At 44.5% G+C, this 18798-nt stretch overlaps 1 protein-coding gene across 8 annotated transcripts in view; it reads left to right on the top strand.

Moving 5' to 3' along the window:
* LOC149364063 (anoctamin-7-like) overlaps positions 1 to 18343 on the top strand; it is a 90397-nt gene extending 72054 nt beyond the window's left edge. For 2 of the 8 annotated variants that reach the window (XM_089574064.1, XM_089574062.1), the window contains exons 12-22: positions 4223 to 4360; positions 6094 to 6289; positions 6374 to 6485; positions 6548 to 6602; positions 7579 to 7676; positions 8877 to 9001; positions 10052 to 10257; positions 10906 to 11039; positions 11932 to 12022; positions 13562 to 13693; positions 13878 to 15006. In XM_089574064.1, the coding sequence (XP_089430190.1) occupies positions 4223 to 4360; positions 6094 to 6289; positions 6374 to 6485; positions 6548 to 6602; positions 7579 to 7676; positions 8877 to 9001; positions 10052 to 10257; positions 10906 to 11039; positions 11932 to 12022; positions 13562 to 13693; positions 13878 to 13949 (1359 nt within the window). In that variant the 3' untranslated portion in view covers positions 13950 to 15006. Of the gene's footprint in view, positions 1 to 4222; positions 4361 to 6093; positions 6290 to 6373; positions 6486 to 6547; positions 6603 to 7578; positions 7677 to 8876; positions 9002 to 10051; positions 10258 to 10905; positions 11040 to 11931; positions 12023 to 13561; positions 13694 to 13877; positions 15008 to 15094 lie in introns of those variants that run through there. The other 6 variants (XM_089574066.1, XM_089574065.1, XM_089574068.1 and 3 more) reach the window with 4 other exon arrangements.
* Positions 18344 to 18798: the final 455 nt, after the last annotated feature.

The raw sequence follows: 18798 nt of genomic DNA, 5'->3' as shown, positions 1-18798 counted from the left end.
ATGAATTAGTTACGCACCAGCTTAAATCGTCATCGTCATCATCATAAGCCTGACTACGCCCACTTCAGGGCAAAGGCCTCTCCCATGTCTCTCCATAAACGCTGTCCTTTGCCAGTTGCGGCCACTGTATCCCCGCAAACTTCTTAATCTCATCCGCCCACCTAACTTTCTGCCGTCCTGTGCTACGCTTGCCTTCTCTTGAAATCCACTCCGTTACCCTTAAGGGCCAGCGGATATCTTGCCTTCGCATTACATGCCCTGTCCAAGCCCATTTCTTCCTCCTGATTTCAACTAGGATATCATTAACCCGCGTTTATTGCCTCATCCACTCCGCCCTCTTCCGATCTCTTAACGTTACACCTATCATTTTTCTTTCCATAGCTATGGGGCACAAGGGTGGAGGCTAGCAAAGAGGGTTAAGGACAACACAGCGAGCTATGGCTTAAATCAGTTAGGTGATATTCTAGTGCAATGGTCCTCTCAACGTTCTCACCACCGGCAATCGTAATTAGAACTATTTAAGGAATGCTTATTGAGAATTCTTCAGGCTGCTGCAGCTCATTGGTTTCACTGTTTTTCTGCGGAGAAAGAGATCGAATCATGGCCGCGGTGGCCACATTCTGATGAAAGGGAATGAAAAAATACCTACCAGACAATTTAACATCAGACAATAGAACATTAGAAACAATACTGAAGCCTATATTTTGAGGCAGTCCAAGAGATACATGGTTCGAAGCCAAACGGATCGAGGCTTATAGCATTTGCTTAGAACGCAATAAAAACCAATTCAGGCCCCCGGCTCTGTATTCAGCTTCTGTGCTTCACAAAGTAAGCTTAGTTCAACATTGGGCAACTGTATATGATGTGTCTCAAATTATTCAGTACATATTTTTCTTTAAAAAATCACCTGAAAGATACGTCTGTGCGGTCTGTGCAGGTTGTCTATACACGGCGGACATTATTTACGTAATAGAGTGCAACGGAAAGACAAGTAATTAACTAAAACAAACTTAAAAACCTTTAAAATTTTCTATTTTAGGACATAAGATTACGTTGAGTAATTGAAGGCATTCGACACCGAATATTAAGCTAGTTGATCAAATTTCTGAATCAGCACCATGCTTCAAGATATGGAGCGTAGAAAAGGCAAGTTTGCAGCTCGTTAAGTTGACTTCCCCCATTACATGCTGATAAAATGGCGTCGCTGTGCCTGGTATCGTCGCGACAATGACATCCGCGTCATCTACGTCCTATAGGACGCAAACTTTGTCACTTTTTCTGTATTCGGGTCAAAAGACGCCCATTTTATTAATGTGCAACGTGGGAGAGCCGACTTGAAGAGCTTTCAGAAACGATTTTTTTCACGTTCGATATCTCGAAGCACGGTGCCGATTTTGATTTTTCAAAAACTGTGCTCACCTTCAATTTTCATGGCCTTCCATTTCTCAAAATAATCCTGAGCCCTAAGACTGAAATGGAAAAGTTCGTCGTTTATTTTTATTTATTAGTATTTTCATTGCACTTTATCACGTAAATAAAATGTCCGCCCGTAGCGTAAAATTAAGCTCTGAAGTATCATTCTTAAATTTAAAAAGAGAAATATGTACTGGATACTTTTAAACACCCGGCATATTGAACAGTTCTAAAAGAATTTTCTCAGGCGGGTAATAACTATACATGACAGAGATGTGTATTAAAGAACAACATATACACGTTATCCTTACACGCTTGCTAAAAAAAGGCGTGCCTTCTTCTTTGGAGCTTCTACTGCAGTTGGCTTGTCATGAATTGTCTATCACATACATTAAATTTTGTCTTCGGCCATGGCAGGACCCACCAAGCGCTTGCTCAGGGACACAAATTAAAATAGCAACCACGAAGCACATTTCTATGGTCCGTACCAAACGCAATGATTTCCCCAAGCGCCTTGCATCAGCCGGATAGCCTTTTATCAAAACAGGTTTACGTCCTTGTGAAACGGTCTTCTTTTAAAACATCTAGGAACATGCAATATTGCATACATGCGACCGACATGGTTTTATTTGCGTATTTTTCTGGCGAAGAAAAAAAAATATCAGTTGTCACTTCACTCATAGGCCCGTTGACATAGTGTCGCCACCTATCGTTTTTGAAGCGCACTATATTTCATGCAGCTCTCTTGGCAATAGATGGCGCCACAATTCTACAATACGGTCATCGAAAACGATTTACATCGGATATCGCATATATAAAAATGTTTTTTTTTCTTGTAGTGAAGTATGCTTTGAAATGAAACCTCTTAATCTTTTTGCATGTGTTTTATTTGTTTGAGTTGATCATCTTCAAATGTTCTCAAACTGTGCGAATTCATCCGACAGAGACCAATTCACCTTAGCTGCAAATGTAGACGAATAAAATATCTCTACGTAACCAGTGCAAAACAGTTTCACTAATTACGATCAGTTTTGCCTGGTTTTTATATATTAATTTACATTTGTTTGTGGCAAGAAATAATTTCGTTCTGAAACTGGGTGTGACGACACCATGCGCAAATAAATGGATAAATATCTATTGGTCAGTTATCTAATAAAACAACAATAATGATACCATGACACAGAACATAATTTCAACGACTTATTGAACTCTAATTGTTGATTCACAGAAATTGCACTAATTGTTGATGCATTTATATAGAGCACTGAAAAAATCGCGTAAAAAATATCGGGTAGTGCGCAGTAACGGGGCAGAAAATGCAGGCATCAAATATAAAGATTCCAAAAAAGCAAGAGTGGCCACTGTTTTTCCTTTTTTTTCGTTTGTTTTGTTCAAAACTAGCACGCTTGTTTTTGCGCTATTTAACCACAGCAATGACTGCTGTCTTCGCTAGCGGGAACAGTCACGCCCATAACAGACAGCTCTGTATAAAATAGTAAACTCCATATTCGGCGAAACGAGCAATTTCCGCACACTGTGAAAGTACTGTTAACGAATTGAGAGAAAATAATAGTAAAACTGATCACCTGATTTAAGCATGAACTACACGTTGCCTAAGGTACCTGCGGGCGCAGAAAGATCGGATGAGTGTTTCTCACGTGCACAGATTTATTGCTTCAGAAATGCGCGCCTCGATCCTTTATCATCTGTCTGCACAGTGAAAGCACTTCAGCGAATAACTCGAGGTTTTAGCCACTTTGTTTTAATTGTCGTCCTGTAGTGTGAGAAGAGGGGGAGGTTTGTGGAAAGAACGGCAGCAGAATAGTGGAGGAAATAAGTATATATATATATATATATATATATATATATATATATATATATATATATATATATCTATAGGTTGCGAAAGCGTGAAGTACTAGACTGCTTATAAGAATATATAGCGAAGTATACGCTTCGTTAAAGGAAACATATTTATTCAACTCGACGTTTCGATCGGAAGACCGATCTTCTTCAGGAGATCGGTCTTCCGATCGAAACGTCGAGTTGAATAAATGTTTCCTTTAACGAAGCGTATACTTCGCTATATATATATATATATATATATATATATATATATATATATATATATATATATATATATATATATATATATATATATATATATATACAGCCGCCGCGGTGGCTCAGTGGCTATGGTGCTCGGCTGCTGTCCCAAAAGACGCGGGTTCGATCCCGGCCGCGGCGGCTGGAATTTCTTTGGAGGAGAAATTCTAGAGGCCCGTGTACTGTGCGATGTCAGTGCACGTTAAAGAACCCCAGGTGGTCGAAATTTCCGGAGCCCTTCACTACGGCGTCTCTCATAGCCTCAGTCGCTTTGGGACGTTAAACCCCATAAACCAAACCATATATATATATATATATATATATATATATATATATATATATATATATATATATATATATATATATATATATATATATATATATACGCAAACATAATTATAGGTGATGGATTCACGCCAGGGTATTTGTTTCAAGTGGTGCTACAAAAGATCCGAAAGCTTGTGATCAAGACCAAATAAATGTCATTGCTGCGAAGGCCAGGTAAGGGACTTTGTATACACTCCACTGTCAGAGCCATTCGCGTAACTGCCTCTATGTTAAATTGATCACATAACATCTCCTCCATATAGGCTGGGCACATTAAACGCGATTGTTTCCATAGCCTGCATAACTGTACTTAGGTCAATAATGACGGCCTTCAGAGTGATAGATAGTGTTCAGCGTGCCGGTGCTTTAATTCCAGGAGCGACCTCGGCCCGAGTTCGCGGCCAGGGCGTCGCACGTGGAGCGCAACCCAATCACGGGTGCCAAGGAGCCCGCGTTCCCAGCCCGCGTCCGCAAGCAAAGGATCGCAGCCGGGGTCGCCATATTGCTCCTTATGGTGAGTGCGGCAGCGCGCGCTTTTAAAGGCGCAGCTCTGCAAATTCTGCAACGCAGATGCTCTCATACCGAGTCTCTTGTTCACATCTCTGTGTTTGGTAACAGCTTCAACAGAGTTCTACCAGCACCTTGTAGGCCTTGTGGCACCGAGCCACTCAGGCTATCTCTGAACCAATAGAGGATCGGATTGGCAATAAATTAAAGTCTAGAGAAGTGTATGTGTTCATGCGTGAGACCTGCACGAAGCCTCATATAATGAAATTCTAAAGATAAAGAACCGCTCGCCGTTTGTGGAAAGACCGTGATCGAATGCCTGTTTTTTTTTTCAGGGATACTACAGCCCCGGAAGGGCTTTCATATGAGTAGTTTCATACGACCTAATATGAGGACGAAAAGAAACAAAGTCAGTGCAAACAAAACACAATGTAAAAACACCCCAGACGGGGTGTTTTCGTAGAACATAACATGAGAACGAAATTGAAAAAAAAAATAGTGGAAAAAGCAGTGCAGACAAAACACAGTGCAATATATTTCGGTGGAAGTGAATTCGTACACCCCAATATAGAACGCAAAGGAGACAAACGAAGCAGAACAATGTAAACAACACAAAATATAAAATGCTTGATAGCAAGTTCAACAGTGATGAGAACACACCATGCAAGAATTTCAACACTCATTGCTTGTTCTGGGAGCGTGTTCCAATCACGCGATGTTTACAGAAACAATGAATATTTAAATTAATCCTTCGAAAACTTTTGCACTTTGACACTCATGGAGCGTTTATTTCGCGTATTGAGTGAATGAGTTTCGTCTTTGTATTTGCGTCTGTCTATGAGCTTTGTTATTCATATTATCGTAAAGCAGATTCCACTCTAAGGTAGATGACAGAGCTTTATTATACAATGGTAAAATTGGTTCCTTCCATCAATGCTTCGAAAAGATAAAATGCGCCGCATGTCTTTGCGTATGCTGCAGTTATGCCGTTAGGGACTGAGTGTGAGGGTTCCACACATCACCAGCGTATTCCAGCATTGATTGCACTGCATCATCTTGTAAGCTATCAGTTTTGTGTATGATGAGGTAAGTCTGAGCGATCGCCTGAAGTATCCGAACTTTTTGTTTGCTTACCCTATTACGTTTAGCTTTATGTGTGCTCCAACCAAGATTCGGATTAATTGCAAAACCTAAGTAGCTATATTCTCTGACCTTCGATAAAACAGTGTTTCGTAATATGTACGTGCATGTATTGTAGGGCTTGGTGTTTATGGAAATTTTCATGCATACTGTTTTCTTCAAGTTCAAGGACATTTTACCAGTCAGTACACGATTTGTTTATTCTAGTTAACGGTTCGTTAAGTCTAATCTGGTCGGCAGCGATTGCACTCTCCTCGTGTGTAGGATTCAATGCGGAAAGTCAGCTAAACATACGCTTCCAATGGCATGCACGCGAGCGGTATACACATACCAAGGAATTCGACAAATTTCGCATGCTTAATTATTATCGACGATCACCTTCGTTTCCGATCTCGATGTCACCAGATTTCAAAGAGCACGTTTTCGGAACGGCTAGTAATTTAACTGAACGGCTCTGGTCGAATACAAGAAAACCAAATGCTTCAGACTTGTCACTGCGCTGACCTGTTCCATGAAGTGGCGGTACATAAAAGCAAGACTTCCAACCTCGAGAAATGTCTTCTGGGAATGTACAGCGGGGTCTCTGTTATTTCTCCCCAGATCGCTCTGGTGCTGGTGTTCATGGTATCAGTAATCGTATACCGAGTGCTGGTGTCGATCCCCCTGTTCCGAAGTCAGTCGTTCAAGGGGCTCGCATCGGTCATCGCCAGCAGCTCGGGCGCATTCGTCAACCTCATTTTCATCATGATCCTCGGAAAGGTCTACGAGCGCCTCGCATATCGACTCACCCAGTGGGGTTAGTAGAATTATTTTCTTCACATGCATGTCATTAACTGCAGATAATAATACTCATTAAATCACAGCTGCGTTATTTTTACAGAGATGCACCGCACGCAGACAGACTTCGACAACAACCTCACCCTCAAAGTGTTCCTCTTCCAGTTTGTCAATTTCTACTCGTCCATTTTCTACATCGCCTTCTTCAAGGGCAGGTAAGGGTGGGCAACGATGATACGTGGTTCGAGCTGGTATAGTGACACGCATACTGATGCAGGTTCGTTGGTTACCCGGGAAAGTATGGGCACCTTCTTGGCTTACGGAACGAAGAGGCAAGTATTGTAAGTTGTTAAAACGGAGTAAGCTGCTTCAAAGCTTTGCTACTGATAGAGAGAAAAAAATTAGGAGGATGTTTAGCACCAGATTTTAAGCGAGATAAAGATACATTGCTAGGAGGGACAGTTGCAAGCCGGCTATAGTGTCAGTTCAATAGAGATTTTAAAATGTTACTGAGAAATGAGCTTTAATACTAGCCAGATGGTTAAAGCAGCATAATTCCTATGCCCAAGTAAAACGTATAAGCCCACATATGATTTGAGGGAGCTGCACAGTTTCGCTGTGTAGCCGTAAGTCCATATTTAGGTTGCTCTTGATCGCTGGCCCTTGAGCACCTATGATGCATAAATGTTTAGTTTGGTTTATTGGGGTTCAACGCCCCAAAGCGACTCAGGCTATGAGAGACGCCGTAGTGAAGGGCTCCGGAAATTTCAACCACCTGGGATTCTTTAACGTGCACTGACATCGCACACTACACGGGTCTCTAGAATTTCGCCTCCATCGAAATTCGGCCGCCGCGGCCGGTATCGAACCCGCGTGTTTCGGGCAGCTATATAGCAGCCGAGCGCCGTAACCAATGAGCCACCGCGGCGAGATATGATGGATAAAGGAAGAGTGTGTAGAGTGCAAATGGAATAATGGATATTAGCCTTTATTCCATGCTTCACGTGTTACACCTGGGATCGTTCTTGAAAAATGGCAAACGCCTGTGCTATCGCACGAAGCAGATGTCGACGAGCTGGCTTCACATAAAATCAATCACCGGAACTTGTCTACCCGTATAAAACCGTGCTTTAACAACGCTATTTTGACCGCATTTGCAAAGGCAAGACCTAGCGGATATTCGCACTAAAGTGTGGCCGGCCAAACGGCACAGTTTCTGTGGCGGTGCCACTTGGTGTTAAGAATTCTTGCGCGAATTCGACTGCATTCAGGCTGAGGCGCTAAGCGAGGATGTGGCGTGCATTCCAGTGCAGTGGAAGCGACTGCCTGTCGGAGCTGGCCCAGCAACTGGCCGTCATAATGGTGGGCAAGCAAATGATCAACAACGCCCAAGAGATCCTCGTTCCGTAAGTGTGTTGTCTCTTGGCACGCTTATAACCAAAGGATGCATCATTTGGCAACTGCTGTAGTGACACGCCCGACTGTCATGCTCTTTCTCCAGGGACAGTACAGAATTAATGGTGCTGCTTTCGTCGATTGGTGGTAATGGAGAGCTGCAAGACATAGCCTATAATTTGTGCACACGCTTACTCGAAGTTTGCCTTCTTTATTAATCCCCTCTTTCCTGCCTTATGTCACCAGCTTATCGCAATGTGCTTTTTATCTCCGGGAATTCTTTTTGTATTCGCGTACACCAAGGTGAGCTTAAGATTGGCAGATAACCATAGATCTCTTCTTGATCATCGTTATGCGCACTTCATGACCAGCCAGCATTGTGTTATAACTGACCCCGCAGACTTTTGCTGGGAAGGTCTCTTTTCTTTCAGGAGTGCAAAACGTCCGACCGCGTAAACGTGCACACTTACCGTTTCCTAGGTAGCTCCATGAAGACGTCTCGTTTGTTTCACAATTCCCAAAATTCCTCTTTCGATGTACGCTATATCATAAGTTCTAAAAAAAATTCACGTCTGCGGTTTCAATGTGGGCTTGACAGTCAAGCACCCAAACCACGCTCTCGGGATCAAAGCACGAAGTCGATGCGGAGAAATGTAAAATGCCATGATGACGTTATTCTTCGGTCTTAATAGTAATAAAATTGGTGTAAATTTCTTGAATGATTCGTGGAATAATTCGGTGAAAATTGCGTCAATAGTTTTCTTTTCGCGGATTTTTTTTTATTTCTCTACTGCAGGTTCAGAACTGTGCTAACTCTAGTTATCCCCCTCATGGTGGCAGTTAAGATCATGCATCTCTTCCAAGGGCGCTTAGGTGCTAATGATTGCAAAGTTGTTGTCATTGTCCACTGCCGCACTGCGACAGTGAGAGAGAAAGTGAACCATTAAAAAAATACGCAGTAGTGGGCTCCATCAGTGTATATGTGTATTTTAGGACCTTACTTCTAATAAAGTCATGAAAAACCTATTTAAGAAATAGAAACAACCTGAAATTGCAATATTCGCGTTGGCTAAGTTTTGCACAAGGTCTAGATATTTCAACTGCACTCCTCTATGCCCGCCAAACAAACAATAAGAACACTTAAGGAACTAAGCATGCGGTTTTTTCAAATAATTCAATGAATAAGAACCAGTCTGATCTACTTCCCGCAGAAAAGTGAAGGCATGGTGGCATCGTCACAAGACCAAGATGGTGTACCGTGAGTCGCTGACGCGCTGGGAGCAGGACTACCAGCTCATCCAGAACGAGGGACTGTTCCAGGAGTACCTGGAAATGGGTGAGCAGACCTTCATCTGATCACTACAAGGCGCAACGGGTTCGCATACACGTGCAGCTCTAAAAGCTGGTAAACCTAAAGAAATCTGAACATTGAGTTAAGTGCCTCGTTCTGTATTTAACGCCTCTTGCCGCAGCATGCGCATACAAGAAGCGAGCGTTCTCAACCGACTGAAGATAACATGCTGGTCAGAGCAAGTTGCCTTGTGGGTACCTCGGCGTGCTCGTATCGAGTCATGCTGAACTTGGCGGCATGCCTGCCGTGGCGGCGGCACTGTCGGAAAATATTCGGTGTCATTTGCCCTCAAAAGAAACCCTCCAGGTTTCTGCCTGCCCTTTCGTTGCCTAGTTTACAACTTCATCTTTGCATCACGAATGGCATGAAGGCAGGAGTACAGGGACCTTAAAGCATGTTCGGTAGAGGCGCTTTAAAATGCGCAGCTGCCTCAAAAGAGGAGGGGAAGAATGTAATAAGGATATATACGTATATACACTTGAACCCCGTCATATATAGCAGGGTTTGTGCTGTCATGTTTTCGACCGATGTGCAGCCGAACCTCGTTGTAACGAAACCGTTTATAACGATTCCCCTCGGAAGCTCGGTCAGCACGGCCTGTAACGAAGCGACGGCTATAACGAAGTAATCGCGTTATAACAAAGTTGACTGGACCCTGCGAATACCTCCTATAGCCGTCGCTTCGTTATAAAGAAGCTGAAGGTTCCTGTGGACTACTTCGCTATAGCCTGTGTTGATCGAGCTTCCAAGGGGAACAATTATAAACCGTTTCGTTACGAAGTTGAAAGGTCCAGACGATTACTTCGTTATAGCCGTCGCTTCGTTGTAACGAAGTTCGACTTTACTAGTACATCGGTCTAAAACATGACAGTATAGACCCTGCTGCGTACACTAGGCTTGGTCCACGAGTGCACAGGTGCAAAGATCACGGATAATCCACAACAGGCTCGATGCCAAGAATGCCGTGGCCTGTGTCACTGCTGGCGTATGACGTCATTCATGCCTTAGCTGAAGGATTCCCCCGTGTGCACGCAGTGCTGCAGTTCGGCTTCATCACCATCTTCGTGGCGGCGTTCCCGCTGGCTCCGCTGTTCGCTCTACTCAACAACTGGGTCGAGATCCGGCTCGACGCGCAGAAGTTCGTCTGCGAGACGCGCCGCTGCGTGCCCGAGCGCGCCCAGAACATCGGCATATGGTTCTCCATCCTGGAGTTCCTCGCAAAGGCTGCTGTCATCAGCAACGTATGTTCTCTGCCTCTAGTTTGTTTCAATTTTACTTTATTTTGCGCATAAGTGCGGAATGCGGAATATGTTCAAGAGGCATGGTAACAGGGTATTAATACATTCCCTGACGGGGCTTTTATGAGCTTGCTCGAAGTGTGGCATACTTTTTTTCTGTTCTCATGGTTGCTAGAGTGTGGCGTAGTTTTTTTTTCTATTCTCATGGTTGCTAGAGTGTGGCGTACTTTCTTTCTATTCTCATGGTTGCTAGAGGGTGGCGTAGTTTTTTTTTTCTATTTACGTGCTTGCTCAACCCCTTGATCACATGCTTTTGCTCCGCAGTGATTTTCAATGTGTTGTACTCATCGATTCTGTTGAATTTACGCAAACATTATGTAATTACCATTGTGGCGCAAATGTTGAGTCATTTAACGTCCGCAATATATTGAAATATATATTTTTTGCTTTAAAAGTCATTTTCGAGAACTCTATTGCGTATGTCCGGGGCAGTTTCGCAACCAGCACGCACCACTGCTGTATTATTTAAAGCACGACTCGAAACAAAATCCTATAATTCAGTCAACGAATTCTTTGCGCTCCATTTATACACTTTTTCGGTACTAAGGTTTATCACAAAGCATGAGCGCGAACATTATCGTCTCGGCGCAGGCATTCTTGATCGCGTTCACCTCGGATTTCCTGACGAGGACGATGTACCGGTACGAGTTCGACTGGGACCTCAAGGGCTACATCAACTTCACGCTGGCACACGCACCCAACGGCTCGCTGTCGCTGCCCTGCAGGTGAGTTTCGCGCTCTGTGCGATGCATCGAAGCCCCGTTCTTTCGAACCAGGCACTATGGAACGCGCGTATGACGTCAGGTCACTCGGCGTAGTTCCGTCCAGGTCGGCTATTGAGAGGAAACCGATTCCCTCTTCACTTTCACCGGACAAGATAGCTGAAGTGCAAAAACTACCCCTTATAAAAATGGTCTATAGACAGTCTATAGACATTATTGCTTTCCTATAGATATTTCTTTTCGTCTATTCACAGTCTATAGACTGTCTATAGACAAAAGTCTACTAAAAATGTATAGCCATAAACCTATAGACTATATATCTATAGACTGTCCATAGCATTTACATTGCCTATAGGCATATAAGCCTGTTCTCTAGGATTTGTCTATAAACAGCATATAGACTTTATAGACAGATGTCTATGGACAGTCTATAGACTGTCTAAAAAAAATTTTTGTAAGGGCATGGTGCCCGATTTTGCGGCGAAGTTCAGGAGGTGCATGGTTTTCGAAAAAAATTCTGTTTGATTCCTGCCAGATGCACTACGCCACATTCATAGTGGCTGGCACGTGTTGCACTGATAGTATTTTTACGCCGATAGTGTTTTTACGCGTTAGCAATCTTCGTCACTGCAAGCCTTTGTCGGAGGTGTTTCTTTATAGAACGTAAAAAGATCAGAGAAGTCAAACAGACTGAAAATATTCGAGAGCAGCGGTATGTACGCTGCTTTACTTTTGCAGTCGTAAAATAAAAGTGCTGAAGAAATCCCAGAACAGCCTCGTAAAGCCATTGCACCAAAAAAATGTTATGTCATTGTTTGTCTGTGCCGCGCGTTATGAAATTTTGATCATTTTTATTTCCTCTGACGACGACCATACGCTCGCGGATGCTTTGCAGGTACCGCGACCTAAGAGACGAGAATGGTAACTGGACTTTCTTCCACTGGAAGCTCCTTGCTGTACGGCTAGCCTTCGTCATTATATTTGAGGTGAGCATAAGCTGATTACGGCACGCGAGACAATCGCATGCGATTATTACCTTTTCAAAACATTACGTGCATGATCATGCAGCCTGCAGAACTTTTATCAGCCAGTAAAGAAGCAGTCCCAGTCAGTATCTTACCTCTTAAGAGAGTTGGCGTGAAATGGCAACAGGCTTTTTACTTGGCACATCAAGGCATACTTTACACCCAGCAACACAAAATGAACAAGAGATGGCAGGGAAGCCTCAGCCCCGACGAAGACAAGTACTCTTGTCAAAACGCTAGCAGGCGTACTGGTGGCGAAGAGAAGTACTTCAGAACAGAAGTCCTCTTATTCATAGAGTTTCTTACTATTACCTAGAGGGAAAGCTGCCGCCCCTTCAATGGGAGTTTGCGTGGAGCCCCCTCAAGACCACTTCAGCCACCATGGGCGCTCAAAGCACCATGGGACGCTGAGCTACCGACTGCAGAACTACAACATTTGGCCAAAAAATAATGCAAAAATAAACGCTGTTCGATAATCGAGAATGCCCCAACATTCAATATCCTGCCCTATGACTGCAACAAATGAGCAGAAAAACATGTAAATGCAAAGTTTGTCCAAAATAAGAGATGGCTAGCTTTCCTATTAACCAAGTATTAATGAACACTACAAAAACTAATAATTTTTGCTTAAAAGGCACGCTTTTAAAAATAAATATGTTTTCAAAAAATGCTATTGCTTAAACACTTTAAGCGGTTTTTTAACGGCATTTCGGAAAAGAGAAACCTTTTATTGCGTCGTGCGCTGTTGCGTTCTTGCTACTATGGGTTTTGCACACTGCGTTCGCGCCAAAGTCGTCTGCGCACACACGAACAGCGTTTTCGGAATGAAACATCTTAGTAGTGACACTGCGTGTTCCCAAAAAAATACAACTGTCCCGCACCAAGTAGCTCACCGCCCCATGATGCTTTGAGCGTCCATGATCGCTGAAGTGCAGTGCCGCCAGCTTTCCCTCTAGGTAATAGTAAGAAACTCTATGCTCTTATTGAAACTTTCAGCAGACGACTGAGGCTTTCCTCTCTCCCCTTGCTGTGTACCCGCAGTTTACACCCAGCAGGCATTCTACATCTAAACAGAAAGGAGTAAAAAGGGAGTAGATTGTCCTCTAGTGCACACCCTTCTATTATAGGGAGTGCTCTAGAGGACATCTTACTTCCTTTCTACTCCCATATAGGTGTATTCGTGTTTAGCGTGTATATGAACTCATCACTACTGGAGACGATGCTTCCGCCGCATTTTTGCTAGTTAAAGTTAGTGAATAGGCGCAGTTAGAATTCCGCTTTATAAAGTCCGACCTTACGAATATCTCTGTCAAAGAGGTTCTGGTTCCCCGCCGGTCTTAAGACGTTAAGCCTTGTTTCCTCGAGTGAACAATGTTTTCGATTTACCGGGCAAATCGCGCGTCCAGGCTGCTCTCTGAAGTGGCTATCGACTGCAGCCCTATCGGTTACTTGCTTACTGCTTACTCACTGCATGGCACATGTCACTCACTCGGTGTGCAGCACGTGGTGTTCTGCGTGTGCCGGCTCATCGATCTAGTGGTGCCGGACATCCCGAACCAGCTGGAGCTGAAGATCAAGCGCGAGCGGTACCTGGCCAAGCAGGCGCTCGCGGACTCGGAGACCATCATGAAGGTGGGTTGTGCACCCATTCAGCGGCCTCGCCGCGGTGCACCTTGTACCACTTAAATGAGCGCTTATAGGCGCAAGCCCGCAACCAATCATGTTGATACAAGGGTGCAAAAGATTCAAAGCGGTGTCGTGTAAAAAGTGTATAGCTTAATGGAGGTGAAACAACCGCTTTTGTTTCTCTTTCCAGAGTTATAAAACTACGGGAGACGGAATCGATGCTTGCAGGAGGCCCTGCAGTGCGCATATGCAATGTGCCTGATAGGCAGCTCAGGAACTGTTTAATGCTTATTTCAAAGCCTGGGACGCAAACAGGAACATTGGGTCGGATGTAGAATGCTGTTAGACTATGTCTATGCACTGCTTTGTAAAGCGAAGGCAAGATAACCGCTGGTCCTCAAAGGTAACGGAGTGGATTCCAAGAGAAGGCAAACGTGGCAGGGGGCAGAAGAAAGTTAAGAAGTTAAGAAAGATTAAGAAGTATGTGGGTATGCGGTGGTCGCAAGTGGCAAAGGACAGGGCTAATTGGAGAGGCATGGGAGAGGCCTTTGCGCCCCAGTGGGCGTTTTCAGGCTGATGATGATGATGATGATGCACTGCCTCGTTAAGCTATTCCTAAAATGCAAGGCTTCCCTCGCACTGCGGACGGCGAAACCTTTAAGCGCTGAGTTGGGCACTCCGTAAATGAACCACTTGTTCGAAAATAATGTGCACGCACAGAGCCTCTGTAGAGACTCCTGAGGATGTGCATATTCACTGAGTCCATACCCTGGGCCTGAGTGCTGATGCAATTCTTTGCAGCAGTACTCGGCCTCAGGCACCCAGCAAATCCGAAAGTGGCCTCTATGCACAGTTTCTCGAATATCGACTGAACTTTGCTGACAGCCTATAAATGATGACAATACTGACGAGGAGTCTTGGTTCATAACAGTCGCGGTGCAGGCATTCATTCGTTGTTTTTATTTAAACAGTTATTAAATTTAGTTTTAAATATTTTCACACTCTCCACTGTTCAAAGGTTTGTTTAAGGTAGCCAGCTTTATAAAATGCACACGTTAGGAGTAACCAACTGATAAAAAAGTTTGCGCATGCTGGGTTTCAATTCTGCTAATCATGCTCGTGAATTAGGGTCAGTCATTCAACGGCTTCCGTTGGGTCATGAATCGTGATTGGTATAGGTGATTCATACGAAAAGCTTTAAGATTCTACGAAGCCTGCTAGCTCAGCCGCACTGTGCTTTACATTTGTAACGTTTTTGTCAGAAACCTGATGTGAGTGCAAACAGTTGTCCATTCGTCATTAGAGGGGCACTGCCCCCTCTGTAGAAATATTAAGGGGGGGTTTCCGGAGTGATTGTCGGAGTTCGGGTTCCGGTTCCGGAGTGCCTGACGCAAGGGCGGATTGCAGGTGGCGCAGAGGAAAGACGACGACGACGAAGAAGAAGCCGAGCCCCCGGCCGTCTGAGCATATTTGCCCCCTGGCTTCAGTAATCCCGTGTCCTGGGATGGGACCAGGCCGACACTGGCCACGACTACAGGACTCGCCCCGAGCGCACATCCTCCTCCTCGGTCGTGTTGGCTGCAGCTCGCAGCTACACCAACACTTCACGCGCGCTGTGGAGTAACGGACCCACCTTCATCGCTCCAACTCCCCCAGCGAGTTCAGGCACCCTTCAGACAGTGCAGCAGCCTGCTGCTGTAGGCGCTGTCATCGCATTCCTTCACCTCTGAAAGCAGCCACTTTACGCGATCCAGCTTAGGGCGTGGCCTGAGGTTTGCGTCAGAGCCGACGCCAAGAAAGCGTCATTTGACTTCAGTACGTGATAGAGGTACACAGACTTTGTATGCAGTTTTGAGGATTGCTACAGCGTCAAAGATCGTTGAAGCTATATCACCAACATTCGAAGCGGCTTCGGTTTTTTTGCAACAAAAATGTAAAGTTGGCTGTCTCGCACGCTACACCGTGTTTCTAAACAGCAGCATACGATGCGCGCTTACCTAACGCCAACTACAGGTTAGATTATCCTTCCTGTCCATGCAGTACATGCAGTCAAGACGCATTTGGATTATGTCGGCCGATAAATAGTCTTGGGCTCCATCAAGACGCGCTTGCTTGTGGGTCCTACTTTGGACGCTCAATGGCGTACACTCTAAACATAAAGGAGTAAAAAATAGGGAGTTAGCTAACATCCCTTTCATAAAAGGGGGTGCGCTAAAGGACAGTTTACTCTCATTTTACTGCCATATAGGCGTATTCGTGTTTAAGTGTGCAGGGTGCTAGTTCAAGAGGTGCGAACTGGCTTCAGCCATTCCAGCAGGTCTAAACATGACCGCAAAATAATATTCATCATTCCTAGCGGACGTTCGTTCGATGATTACGGGAGAGGGAGAGGCTTTGCGGATTTGCTGTTTGATAACACATCCCCGGCTGGCTTTTCATAAGTATGGTGCATGTGCTCATTGTTGGTGGTAACGACTCGTGAAAGATCGACTCATATCAAGAGTTGCAGCGTTGAGGACTCAGCGTTTCGAAACACTCTCGCTCATCCATATACATACTCACCCAAAACTCTCCGCGTTTCGCCTGATGTCGTTTTTGTTTTGTTTTTTTCTTGTGATGTTTGAGGCACAGGCCAGAACTCGCCGTTAACTGCGTCACAACAACATTCTCATTCCTTGGCCCCAGTACGACTGCGAAGCATTCCTTTTTCAAAGCGTCTGCAGTGAGTAGAGACAAGTGAAAATCCCACCTGCTTTCACTCTATCTGTTCAGGAGAGCTGTGGCGAATGCGTCGGTGATATCATAGTTTGAACAGGTTGGGCTTAGCTATTAAAATGGCCTTCTTATCCCCCTTCAAAGTACTGCGTTCCAGACCCAACATGGTCGTTCCAGTCTCCTGTGCGAAAGGACTGCTTGATTGTAAAAATCTGGCTGCACATACGGTTTCCCCTGCACCTGCGATATGGAGATGTGAAGGCAGCATCGTGGATAAAAAAGAAAAGAAAAAATGCTTGTTAATACACATGATGTTTTCGGTGCTGCGTTGCCACAGAACGTGAGAAGTGCGGAATATCGCTCATCTGGTCATGTCAACATTGAACAGGTGCAAATCGCAGCTAACAGCAACTTTCATTCGCTAAGCGTCGTGACACCTCAATTTATCAATGTCGCCTGAGGCAACATGACAACATGAGCTATTCTCATTTCGCAGCAAGCAACCCCTATAGTGTCGGCCGCAAATAATCGACAATCCCTCCCCACCGATCGCTGCTAAAACACGGTTCTTTAAAGTATCTGTGATGGCCGGATAACTTCTGGCAGATTTCTTGCATGGAGAGTCGTCTATTGCGTTCTTTTTTTTATGTTCACTAGTAAAATAAATAGCAGCAAACATTTTGCCTCGTCTATTCTCGCCTCAGCTGAAGTGCCAATGGCCGACTATAGAAGTTGATGCGTCATTTACTGACCTCACAGTGATACTTTCCGCTGGAATTATATCATTGTAACCCGGTGTTGAAAATAGTTTAACTAATTTAAAGCTGCTCATGTCGCTTTTGGTTTCTTGCATGTTCGTGATCCGGAGCTTTGCATTTATTATTCGTAAAAAACGGATGCTCGGGCTATTTGGAAGGTAACCCTTCCTATTAGCGTCGGTAATCGCGGGGTGACTCGACTGCCTCACTCAGGCATTCAAACACGTTGTCCTCTGTTCCAAAGGTGTCGCTGAAGTCAAGCGCTGTCTGAAAATCACTTCATTTTATTAGCATTGTCATTCCAAGTGAGTCGCATCTCACGGTAAGCCACAGTAACCACTTTGTCAGCATGTCTTGCTCGACTGTACACCACTGCCTGTCACCTTAAATGCTCGTTTCCTCCTATGACGTTTTTTTTTTTTTTGCCCTTTATCCAACCACAGACCACGTCAGAACGGCGACAGCGCCACCGGTTCCTCGTTGTTCGAGATATTTCAATCGCCCAGTATATCGCAAATATCTCAGCGGGAGAAGCTTCTGCAAGAATACGCTCCCTGGCGACCAAACACGAAGATAATCACCAGTTTGCATACGCTGGCATTTTACTTAACGTAAGCCTCTTCCTGAAATTCCTAACGGCGTCTATAATGTGCATGCACTGATGCTACCATCGAGTGCATCGGTTTCCCCGTATCCTCAACGACTCTTCCGCACTCCCTGAACGCAGATCGTTCGCCAAGATACGCCCTTCGAGATACTCAGTGTCGGCTTCGTGCCCGTATAGCACGGTTTGTTGTATGCGCCCCATTCACTTTGCCACTCGTGAACACGTTACATCTGTACAAGGTGCAAGCTACGTTCGGCACAAGACGAGTGACGTACGCAGTTGCGTGTGCGTACATTTCACTTCATGCTTCTCATCGCCATAGTACAAGGGACGCGCACTTGTGACGACGGAACAACCTAAAGTGACGTCATATTGTCGGGGATCCTGCGGGTTCAACGCCGGCACGTTGTTTTCTCGTTGTTACTCTCTGTTCTGTGTTACCCATATTTAATGCAGTTCACCAATTTACCCTTCAGGTTACTGTTGCACAATTTTTAACGGGCTGTTGTCGAGAGAATTGTGATTTCGCTGTAAATAATTTTGTAATAAAGTTCACCTGCTCCTTGTTGTGTCAAACCAGTGTTTCTTTTCTCCCTCGCACACCTAACAGCAAAACCGCGCTGGAATTTTTCTTTCAGGTGCACTTTCTCATGCGGAGGTACGTATAGAAAGAAAAAAAAATCGTTCTGACCGTGCGAAGCACTTGCAATAAAACATGATCTGGTGAGAGAGCCCTCCAATCGCGTGGTAATTTTGTATCCGCGGTTATAAGAGGTGCATGTCTTTTTTTTTGCTTTGCTGTAGCCGTATTCCTAAAGCATTTTGCACTCGTCTGCAGTTTTTGCTGCACGTAAGCATGTCTCCTGGAATTAAAAACTAACAGAACTTTCATCAGATATTTCATATAGTGCCAATTTCTATGGACTGTCTAATAAAGTTTTGGAAAGGAAAAAAATACCAGACGCTAATGTTGTTACATCCGGTGAAGGTGTGGCAGAGATGGTGAAGTTGTTCTCTTTGATCTCAACTTT

The sequence above is a fragment of the Amblyomma mixtum genome, chromosome 2 (assembly GCF_055824585.1).
Source record: "Amblyomma mixtum isolate Tamu chromosome 2, ASM5582458v1, whole genome shotgun sequence".
Classification (NCBI taxonomy): Eukaryota; Metazoa; Arthropoda; class Arachnida; order Ixodida; family Ixodidae; genus Amblyomma; species Amblyomma mixtum.
Note: the sequence above shows the minus strand (reverse complement) of the source record. Positions and strands in the feature narration are given on the sequence as shown.